Here is a 12,114-nt window from a genome sequence, read left to right on the forward strand (position 1 = left end):
GCTGCTTCAATTCTGCCATTTTTCCAATCCATCAAATTGATTAATGCTATAATAACTCCTCACAAACCTATCATTTGTGCACTAATGAAGTCAAACTCAGCTTCTCCTTAGGCAACTATATTTAAAAGCTCATAGATGCCATTTCTTCAGCCCGGCAACAGGACTACAGTGTTACAGAAAAGGAATAAGGCATATGTGCAGTCTCTCCAGATTCAGATGACTTTCTGACAAAGGTGTAAATTCAAATACTAGCAACATAACAAAATGCTCAAAGAAGCACTTAGACAATCAAAGAAGCACTTAGACAATCTTAATCAAAAGTTACTGTACAACATACAGAGAAAACAAGAAACAAACTTGCTAATTTGATATAGACTACAGACTGATGACCCCAGTGATATCAACAAATACACTAAAAGTTTAAAACTCATCATCTGTCAGGCAAATGTAATTAAATGGGTTTTTAAGATAATTAGACTTAAAATATAAGATTATCAAAATGGGAATTTAAGGAATGCTGTTTTAGATTATCAAATTCGATATTAATTCAGCCTGTAAGCTTACAGAAAAGAAGGCAACGACAGATCCCAGCTAATAATTACAAGACTACTAAATAACATCCCCAAGGTGCAGGAGAAGAGATGACATTTAAAGACTTTATAACAAATGCATAAGCAGTGACTTCCCCACACAGGAGTGTGAAGCCATTCTTCCAGGGCTGGAGACAGGGTTCTGTAGTTAAGCGTACATACTGTTCTTGTGGAGGACCCCAAATCGGACCCCAGCACCTACAATGGGCAGCTCACAGTCACCTGTACTCTAGCTCTAGGGAACCCAACGCCCTCGTCTGGCCTCCAAAGACACCAGCACTCACATGCATATATCACCATAGACACACACAATTAATAAAAGTCAATCTTTTTTAAAAAAAATTCTCCTAGCACCTTAACAGTTTGAGAGATCAGTTCATGCCAGAAAGTGGCTCATGTTTTTAATTAAAAGGGAGAAATGCAGGAGTCATTTTCAGAAACCTAAAGCACAGGCAGCTGGCATTATGGAGCAGAGTGGTAAGGCAAGTTAGAATTTAAAGCAAGAAGTGCATACACAAAGATTAAAGACTAACAGGTTTAAATAAGGACTCGATAAGAACTTGGAATGTGCCTCAGTTATAGAGTGCTTGCCTAGCATGCACAAAGAACTAGGCTCAACTCCAGTACCTACAAAGCACGGGTGCCGTGGCACATGCCTATAGTCTCAGTACTCAGAAAGTGAGAGCAGCAGAATCAGCAGTTCAGAGTCCAAAACTAGCCTGGACTACATGAAATCCTGTCTCAAAAAAGGATCTTGTAACTCAAAGTGTCTTACAGAGTTATGGCCTTGGTTACAAATTGCCTTAAGTCTGTAGAAAGAGGAAACCTGTTGACTGGTATCAGAGTCCTTGTTGTTTGTGGTATGTGAATACACAAACTGTACATAGCATTCATTTCAGAAACTACATTTAGCACGTCTACAATCAATTTTTTGTTCATTTAATACATATAATATATACATAGAAAGAAAGTCCTAGAGACACAAGTAGCACTTAAGACTACATTCTTTTATCTCTTTCATTTAGCTCAGATAAAGTGATACTGAGGACCTATGTAGATCAATTTAATTCAACAAAGTTTTTGATCATCTTACTCTACTCAAGTCAGTATTTATGAATATGGCTAAAATCTATGTATTAAAACATAAAAGATTTCCCCCCAAATAATATTTCAATTAGCCTTTTAAATGAACAAACAAGCTATTAAATGCCTAAAACATAAATTACTTTAATAAGAAAAAATGAATATGAAATTGCCATTGTACTCCAGAAGATGGAAGAAAAGGAAACTAGAGGGGAGAGACAGCAACCATTCACAGCAAAGTAAGTGAAAACAGGTGGTGTAAAGAAAAAGTTAGGCCTTGAAGTCAGGTAGAGTTTCCCAATTTTACAATGTATTGTCTAAGTAGCCTTGGTCAAGTTACTTAACCTTTTCTGACCTCATTATCTTACTGTAGAAGGGGAAATACTAAATGTCTTCTAAGATTGTTGTGAGAATAAAATTAGATGAGTTATTAAGAATCCTAATTCCCATTACACGGGAGGCACAGACAGGGATCTCTGGAGCAGGCTGGCTAGCCATACTAGCCATTATTCGTGAGCTTTGGGTTGACTGAGAGAAGCCCTGACTCAGTTATTAAGGTTGAACAGCAACCGGTGAAGCCAACAGAAGAAGTCTAGACCACACATTCACACACAGCTGATCTGCACAGCAGCTGCTACATTATTCAAAAAGAAAAACAAATAGACTCCAACTGCTTAACTAATTCAATTCATCTAACATAACTCAAATCTTTTTTTTTTTTTTTTTTTTTTTTTTTTGGTTTTTCAAGACAGGGTTTCTCTGTGGTTTTGGAGCCTGTCCTGGAACTAGCTCTTGTAGACCAGGCTGGTCTCGAACTCACAGAGATCCGCCTGTCTCTGCCTCCCAAGTACTGGGATTAAAGGTGTGCGCCACCACCGCCCGGCTACGTAACTCAAATCTTTTTCTACAGGCAGACCAATAAAGTCAATATCAAGGGTACGAAAATAATCTAAAACAGTAAACTGAAATATAAATATTTGTCTTTAATCTGCAGTCCATGATTTCTAAAGCACAAATGCATGGCAAGGTGGAGAAATATTTTAGGAAATATAATTTTTAGGTATCAACTTGTTCGGATCAAGGACTATTCAAGGTGCTTTTTACAGGTGTGTTTGTGAGGGCTTTTACAGACGAGACCTGTAAAGAAGTACTACAATTTGGCATGAAGGCCAAGCCCATTGTGGGTGATGCCATCCCTGAGCAAATAAATGGTCCTGGGCTGTATCAGAAAGCAGGGTGAGGAAGTCATGAGTAACAAGCCTGTTGGGAGCTAGGCCAATCCAAGGCTTTTCTGGAGGCCTTGATGAAAGGACAAATGGAACTTTAGCTCTGTGTCCTTGCCCAGAAGCAGACTTGGCAAGGGCTGGTCTGGGAATAGAGATACGATCTAGAACAATGTTTCAACTTTCCTAATGTTGCAACCTTTTAATACAATTCCTCAAGTTGTGGCAACCCCCAACCATAAAATTATTTTCATTGCTACTTCATAACTGTATTTTTGCTACTATTATGAATTGTAACATAAATATCTGATATGCAAGATATTTGATATGCAACCCCTGCAGGGTCCTTCAACCGCCCAAGGGGTCACACAACCAATGGGCTGAGAACAGCTGGCCTAGAAAGAATAATGGTTTCAGTTCTTGGGAATCTGGTTTTCCCCACTGAAGGATGTGGTTATCAGGCCTAAGGCAGCTGTGTCTCAGGCTGTGCTCTCTTGGTCAACATTGTTTGATTTAGCTATCTGCTGACTTCAGCTCACTTCTCCCCTACAAACGGCATTTAAGATATGCTTTTTAATAAACTTCCATAAGCTGTTAGCTTATGCAAGACCTCATGATCCCAGTTTTCTGTCTTCTTTATCTTCTCATCCCCGGCCCTCCCCCTCAACACCTGACCATTAGGGACCCTTATTCCTATGGGTTTGAGTCACAAGCCAGTAAGCATCATTCCTCCATGACCTCTGCATCAGTTCCTGCCTCCTGGTTCCTACCTTGACTTTTCCCTTGACTTCCCCTGATGACAAACTATAAAGTGTAAGATGAAGCAAACATTCCCCTACCAATAAAAACAAGTGAATGAATGAATGAAGCAGAAGAGAAGATTCATGTTCCCTTCCTCCTTCTTCCTTCTCTTGTTGGCTTCCTTTCCTCCCTGAGCAGGGTCCTCATCTCCTTCCCTGGGACAACAGAACTACAATCTCTGGACTCTTGAGACTTAACATCAGTCATTCCCTGGGTTCTCTCAGGCCTTCAGTCTTAGACTGAGACATAAGCTTCTCCGGCTCTGAGAACTTTAGATTGGGACTGAGCCCAGTTACCAGCATTCCAAAGTCTCCAAGTTACAGACAGCCTGTGTGGAACATCTCATCCTCCATAATCAAATAAGCAATTCCACAAATAAATTTCGTCTCACATAGTCATGTCTATACTTAATGCCCTTTTGACTTTCCTCCTCTGTAGAAGCCTAATACAGAGGAAAATATAAAGAACAATTCATAATTCCATTTGAAAAAGAAAAAACCAATTACCAGTTAAATAGTTAGCATATTATAATTAGTTCTCATTACTAGCCAAATCAGAGTCTTAAACCGATAAATGACAATGGTTAAAACAACGAGAACATAACAACCCTTTAAATTAATAAAACAGGTAAGTCAAAAACATTTCTTGTAGTTCAAGATGTCCATACACTTTTGTTCGCATGGTTTTTTGCTTGTTTGTTTGTTTGTTTGTTTTTGTGGTGCTGAGGACTGAAACCAGGGCCTCAAGCACGCTAGGAAAGCACACTAGGCAATGCTACTGGGATATGTTCCCATCCCCAAAACACTTTCATTTACCGTAAAGATTGGTAAGCAAACTAACAAATGGCCAGTAATGATGGCCTCTTAAAGCCTAACAGATGATAAAATTCATTTACATAAATTTCTAGTCAATGCTTAGGTTGACCACATAATGGAATTAATATATATGTGAAAAGAAATTCTATTACAGTGAAGAATGCTATATTCAATATATATCAGAAATCTTTTTTTATCCAAGGGCAGACTAAGTTATAAAAAAATTTCTGTGGTTTAGAAAAGTTCTTAATGATTAAAAATAAGCAATTAGCACAAAAACACACAATGAAATGTATTTTATGGCTTCTATTTTGCTAACACAGTTACAGTTAATGGAAATTGTCACGATAAAATGATTGTTTTTGTGAAAAGAGCCTTCATTACTACCCCATCAAATTTCATTTTTATTACTGATGTAAAAAAGTTCAAAACCATGATTCATTTATAGACTATACAAAAATAAGAGTTCAAGAATAGAGGGTCATTTACAAAGCAATAAAAAATTAAAGTATGCATTTTTCTTACTGGCAAGGCGAATACTTCTCTTCTACATGTAAATGAGTTTAGTTAAATTTACTGAATATTATAATTTCTGTCTTTAAAAAAAATGAAAAGTCTGAATTTTCAACATCTTATCTATTTGATTATCTTCAGCCTATTTAATAACTACTTCTCAAGAAATTTTTTAAATGTTTGAAAAATGTTAAGAGATCTGATGTTTTCTTTCAATTTCCACTCAAATGTGGAAAGCTTAAGCTAACATTAATAACTCAAAAGCCTTCACAGAGATAATAGTGACATATTTTACAGGGTACCCATCACCAAAATCTTTTAAGCTAATCATTAAAAATCATGGAGCTGTGGGTAAAGCTGAGTGGCAGAGTATTTGACTAACATACTAAAGGCAATGGGTTCCATCCCATACACATCTCAGAGAGAGGACATGCTATTTAAGGGTATCAAATTGTAATGGAACTTACAAGTAAATTAAAATTGACATTATTGCTCAACTGTGAACTATTTCACTAAACATGTTTTTCAAAAAAAACTATAGCAACATATTAAAGTTTTCAAAGGAAGCAAAGCACCTTGCCTTTTATAATCTGGTTTGCAATATATTCATTAATACAGTAAGATCAAATAATAGGCCATCCTCCTGTAAATCAACTATACATTGCCTTTCATCTGAAGTATAACCCTATGTTTGTTTGATTTCACCACCTGCCTCTTCAACATCAACTTCACATCTACTAACATGAGAAGTTCCACAATATAATACTATCCATGACTGATAATGAAAAAGAAAAAAAAGATTATCTGAAATGCAACGGCCAGTTCAATAACTTCTCAAGAATTCCTTGGTGCCTTCTCAAAACTACTAGGAAATATTCAGAACACCACATTAAAAACAACTAAGAAAATATCTTATTTCCAAGAGCAAAATAATTGAATGTATTGTCCTTAATACATTTTTCAAATGAATGCATTTCTTCAATTCTGTTGTAGTTTTCATCATTAAATACTCTGAGAGCTCAATATAGCCTTGTGAACAGCAGCAGCATTGCCCCTTCACACCAAAAAATAAAAATAAACAAAACCCACCCCACTTTTTTGGTGGTGCTGAAGATCAAACAGAGGACCCTGAATATGAAAACGTTCTTCCCCGGAGCTATAGTCCACCTCTACCAATATTAAGGTTCTTTTAGCCTCTATTTTTCCATTTATTTCAGCCCCCTAGAACCTGTCTTGGTGCTTTATAAATTGACATTGCCCGGTACTAATGTGAGGAAAACCAGAAGGAAGCATACTTTATTATCAGTATAAAAACATTTTTAAAATATGCCTATTTTGGGGGGGCGCACGTCTGTGTGATGCAAAGGATCAAAACCAGGGTCTCCCACGTGATAAGTAAGAGTCTTACCACTGAGCTACATTCTCAACCAAAACATACTTGTCTTAACCCCACTTATTTTCAAGATACTTATGTCTAGGGACATATTCATGCTCAACTAACTAAAAATAAGGTCATAAACCAGAAACTTATGTATTAGTAAAGCTATCATTAAAAAAAAAACAATAAAAATTTAAAATACAGAGACAATCTATGTAAGTTTTTTAGACAATTCAATATCCAGGACCATTTTTATCCTTTCAAAACTCCAAATCTAGCCTATAATCTAGAAAACCAAACTGTTCATTTAAAGTCATAAATTGTTATTCTTCCCATATTACTTGGGTGAAAAAAAAAGTAATTCAAATTCTTCTTCCATGTTAAGAAATTTATCTCCCCCAAAAAACCACAGCATAAGTACCACTGCAAAGAGAAAAATCACACACACATTCAATGGCTTTGACACAACTACCTGACCAAACTGACTTGCCAAGTTCCCTTTCTGCTCTCAGTTAATATGGACTGCCAGACTATTACACAAAAAGTAGTAGGAATGCAAAACAAGACAACAGCCACCGTGAAGCATACAAAAACACCTTCACTTGGTTATTCTAATACTAATATAGATGTTGCTGTAAAGGAATTTAACTGATACAATTAAAATTCATAGTCATATGACTTTTAAAAAGGAGATATGCTGGGGTAGCCTGGGCTTAAAAACTTAAAAGTCCTTTAAAAGAGGGACTAAGTCTTGCCTGATATCAACCATTCCAAACATTAGTCCCAAATGCTTTCTTTCCTTCCTAGATTCCCTTGTTCATGTCTGCTTTTCAAGTTTTCAATTTGTCTGGTCAGTCACATAATAGGAGCATGAGCTGATGTGGATATTCCTATGTAGGCACAGAGCTCCTACTGCTGCCAATCATTCATTAAACTGATAAAATAGAGTAAATAATACTAATATAAATAGTACTGATAAAATAGAGTAAAACTCCAGCATTCAGGAGGCAGAGGCAGGTGGAGTCTGTGAGTCTGAGGCCAATCAGGCAAGGCTACATAATGAGACCCTATCTCATAAAAACAGAACAAAACAAAACAAAACCTCAAACCCCATTAGAATATGATTTCACTAAGGCCGGGTGGTGGTGCACACACTTTTAATCCCAAAACTTGGGAGGCAGAGGCAGGGAGAGCTCTGTGAGTTTTGAGTTAGGTACAGAGTTACAGGTCAGCTAGATCTACACAGAGAAACCCTGTATCAAAAAACAAAAATCAAAAAACAAACAAACAAAAATGATCACAAGTAAATTATGGTTTCTTTACTACTATGATATACTACATAGCTATTCAAATATGAAAGCATATAATTTCATCATAGACATGATGTAATGAAGAGACCCATTATATCATGACAAAAGAAATGTGCCCTCTACATTATCTATGTCTGTATTTTTAATTTAAGGGAAATAAATTATAAGGAAATAAATGATAGATTTGGTTTTGAATATGAGATGGGATTTTTTTTTCTTTAATCTTAATCTTGGCAGTAGGTTGTCAGGTGATTTTTCACTTTATTCCTACTGTTCTCTGGATTACTTTCACTCTATAATGACCATAAATCATTACTATTATTATATTTTAAAAAATATCATTGGACAAGGAAAAAATGTCAGGGCACTTACACATTCAAATGGTGTTCAGTCTTGAGAAGAGTCCAGCTGGAAAGCTGTGCCCTCTGGTCAACATGGCCCCTTTCTACCTCTTCCCCCCTTACCAACCACCCACTGCCCCAGCCTCTGGTAATCACCTGTCTACTCGGTTTCTAGAAGATTAACACAAAAGTGAGATCATACAGTATCTGTGACTCTATTCCTAGCTGACGTCATTTGATAAGGTCCTCTAGCTCTATCCACATCATCATGAATGAAAGAATGACCTTCTTGCTACCGCTGTGCAGTGTTCTTTTTGTATATATGCCCGACTTTTTGATCCATTCATCTGCTGACAAATACCTAGTCTGCTTCCATGTCATGGCTATTAAGAATAATATTAATAATGAAGTAAAGATATCATCTGACAACTCACTTATTTTAGGTACCAAAATGAAATTATTGGGTTGGTATATCAAAAATCTACATACATCTGGAACACTTTTATTTTTTGCTATCAGAAATAATGCTATGCTAAAGATGACTATATAGTTCTTTTAAGAACTGGTCCTCAAATTTCTATCAGATAAATCTACATACAGATGATTTCTGGGTTAAAGTATAACATTTTAGTAAATATTGCTGTGTTTGGCTCTTAAAGGGAGCCTAATCTACAGACCCACTAAGTGAGAAAGTAATGTGTCTATGCCCCTGCCAATACTGGAGATTATCATGTCCACTTTTCCCTAGCTACAAAGACAGTGTGCCAGTTATTCATGGAGCACATCTTTCCACTATCTACGTGTATCTCTCCTTTTATGAAAGATCCATGTAGATTCTTTGCCTTTCTTTGAGGAGGTTTTTTTTTCATTAATATGTACAACTTTATTTATGGTGGGGGTTTTCCCTGTTGTTGATGTTTGTTTTGTTTGAAACATGTTCCTTTAAAGCCCAGGCTAGCTAGCTTAAAGCCTGCAATCCTTGGGTATCAGCCTCCCAAGTGTTTCTGATTACAGGCAAAAGCCACCACACCCAGCTACTCATGGTGTCTTTTATCATCAAAGGCTTTCAATACTTTTATACAACCAACTCTGCCAATATTTCCTATTATGGCGTGAATAGTCTGTGTTTTGCCAAGGAACCTCTTCTGCTATTCAATATTATTAAACTAATATCCTGCATTGGTCCTTGTAATTTTCTTCTAATTGTTTTATTATAAATTGGTTTGTGTTACATTCAAATCTTTAATTCATCTAAAATTTATTCATGCAGCATTTTGACTTAGGAGCTGTTCCAATGTATTTACTCAATTATCTAAATTGAAATGCTTCCTCCTACTACAACAGATTACTACAAACAGCTAAGACAACAGACAGAGATAACCGTTACTTGAAATCGCAGTATTCCTCACTTACTCAAGTCATGAGTATTCACAGAGAACCAAGTGACCGACAGGTACTAGGATGGGGGGAGCACACAAAACAAGCATTCCCCTGCTTTCATGAAGCTTACAATCTATCTAGCTTCTTCCCTCTCCTATAAAATGATATTTTAAAGGAAAAAAAATCTATGTTCAGGCAAATTCAATACAGTTGGCAAAGTTATGACACATTATACTTTTCATTTCCAAAACATTACTTTATGTCAAATGTTCCTAGTTTATCCTAGTATCTCCTTATGGTACTCATGTTGAAAACATTGCTGGAGTTAACGTTCATCCCGTTAACCTAAACCCTTCACTTTCCCCGAGATAAAAGCCTCAGGAAGAAAAAAAAACTTTTGTGAATCTATTTACCAGTCAAGTTCGACCACCAAGTCAAAGGTGTTTACTTTCTTTAAACTTCATGCAAATTAAGACTAGTTCAAAAGATCCTACAGATTATGCAAATGGCTGGGAGAAGCAAGAATTTCAACAACAGGTAAAGAAGGGGCGCTCATTAGTGACGGAGAACCCAGCACCCCAAGAGAGAGCCCCTTGGGGAGGGAAGGCCCTGTGGCCACGCCCCCACCGCAACCCCAACCCCCGGCCTCCTCTACCCACCCAAACCGCCGTGAAGCGGAACAAAGCGCCGCGGGGGCAGCGTGGACAGCACTTTGCCCCTGCAGGGTGACCTTGGCCACGCGTCCTCAGTTTCCTCATCCGGAAAGTGAGGCCAGGCCTGCATGGCCGCCTCCACCCGGGCTGTGGGCTCGGGACTCTCGTCCCCCCCCAAGTTCCAGGGAAACTACCGCCCTCTCCGCACGCGGCTCCCCGCCGCTGCCCCGCGTCGCCTCCCCCGCCCGTCAGCGCCCACGCGGGCTACCTGCGATCTGGGAGACGAACGCTTCCGCCACCAGAGACATGGCGGCTGCGAGGCCCTGGACGCGCGCCTGCGCTCCGCGGCCCTCGGCTCCCTCCCGCGCGACCTCGGCGGCTCCCACGCGGTTCACGAGCCTCGCTGACTCAACGCTCGGACACGCTGAAACCACCTCACGAGACGCGGCCCAGCCCGCAAGGTTACCGCCAGGCCGGCCCAAGACTTCCGGCGTCGCTGACAGCGCGCGCCAGCACTTCCGGCTGCTCCGCCCCGCGCGCTCCGGACCCGCGTGAGCCCTGGAAGATCAGCCTCTGCACTGTCTCTAGCTACGTGAATACACGTACGTGTATCGGCGCTTTGGAATTTTATTGCACCCTTTCAGCAACCTACCAAGATGGGAGCAAGCTGGAAGAGGTTAAAGTGCCTGGTCTGGTACTGCTGAGACCCAGAAACTCAGAATTCCCACAGTTCCACCACCTGCAGGATTTGAGGTCCCTGGACAGATAGCAGTGTCAAGTATTTGTTCAAATGCTCTAGCCAGAAGGAGGTTTGATCAGCTCGTGAGCTGAAACATTGTCTTTCAACTCCGTGCACTCAAAATGAAGCTTGGAGAATAAAACACTTCAATTTCTTGTTTCTGAGTGTAAAGGGGGCAGGGAAGGAAGGGCACTAGCTCCCATGAGTCTTTTCTCTTAGCCTAATCGTGTTGTTTTTAATTATAGGTTATAATTGGGAAGTCATAAATATTACCGAATTAGAAACATGAAGTTACACTTGTAATAGATCTCTGGGTGAGCCAAAGTGTGTGTGTGTGTGTGTGTGTGTGTGTGTGTGTGTGTGTGTGTGTGTGTGTGTATGTGTATTTATAGAGAGCTGAGACAATTTTGGGATTCTCCTCCTGCTATGTAAACTCCGGGAATCCAGCTCAAGTCATCAGGCTTGGCGGGCTAGTCCAGGCAAACACAAGCATCAGCTGGGGTAGGCCAGCGGTCAATGACTAAGTTCCTCTTGAGTTACTCTCCACCTCACTTTTTTCTTCTAGGATCTCTCACTGAGAATCAGGAGATCGAGGATTAGGCTGGCCAATAATAGTATTCAGAAAAGTCAGGCCTGAACAGTTGGCACACTAGTAAAGCTCTGGCCTAGCTTGAGACCCTACTTCCTATTCTTAGTTCCACCACACAGACCCCCCCCCCACACACACACACATAGCTTATGAAGTTTGTACATAGATAAACTGCTGTTCTAAGAATTACTGTCCATGATATTTTTGGAAAGGTATGTCTCCTTTCTTTATGTTCATAGATCTCTGACCCTCCATTACAATTATTGTTCATATTTCTGCTTCCTTAACTAATAGTTAAGTAGTATACTGCTTTCTTAAAAGTGCCATACAAATTACCACAGAATGGGTCGTTTAAACAACAGATGTCTGGAAGCTTGAAGGCTGAGGTGAAAGTGTTGGCAAGACTGAAAGAGACTGCTCATTCATTTCCTGACCAGCCAGACCCGAATAATCACACAGAAACTATATTAATTATAACACTGTTTGGCCAATAGCTTAGGCATATTCCTAGCTCTTGCATCTTAACCCATTTCTATTAGTCTGTGTCTTACTATGAGGCTGTGGCCTACTGGTAAGGTTCTGGTGTCTTTCTCCTTCGGCAGCTGTGTGGCATCTCCTGACTCTGCCTTCTTTCTCCCTGAATTCAGTTTAGTTTTCCTGCTTAGCTCTATTCTGCCCTGCCATAGGCCAAGTCAGCTT

General features: G+C 39.2%; 1 protein-coding gene across 1 annotated transcript in view; it reads right to left on the reverse strand.

The window, feature by feature from the left end:
* Mtx2 (metaxin 2) overlaps window positions 1-10,644 on the reverse strand; it is a 50,006-nt gene extending 39,362 nt beyond the window's left edge. The window contains exon 1 of the mRNA XM_075984843.1: window positions 10,356-10,644. Coding sequence (XP_075840958.1) covers window positions 10,356-10,395 — 40 coding nt within the window. The 5' untranslated portion in view covers window positions 10,396-10,644. The remainder of the gene's footprint in view (window positions 1-10,355) is intronic.
* Window positions 10,645-12,114: the final 1,470 nt, after the last annotated feature.

This window comes from Microtus pennsylvanicus, chromosome 9 (assembly GCF_037038515.1).
Source record: "Microtus pennsylvanicus isolate mMicPen1 chromosome 9, mMicPen1.hap1, whole genome shotgun sequence".
NCBI lineage: Eukaryota > Metazoa > Chordata > Mammalia > Rodentia > Cricetidae > Microtus > Microtus pennsylvanicus.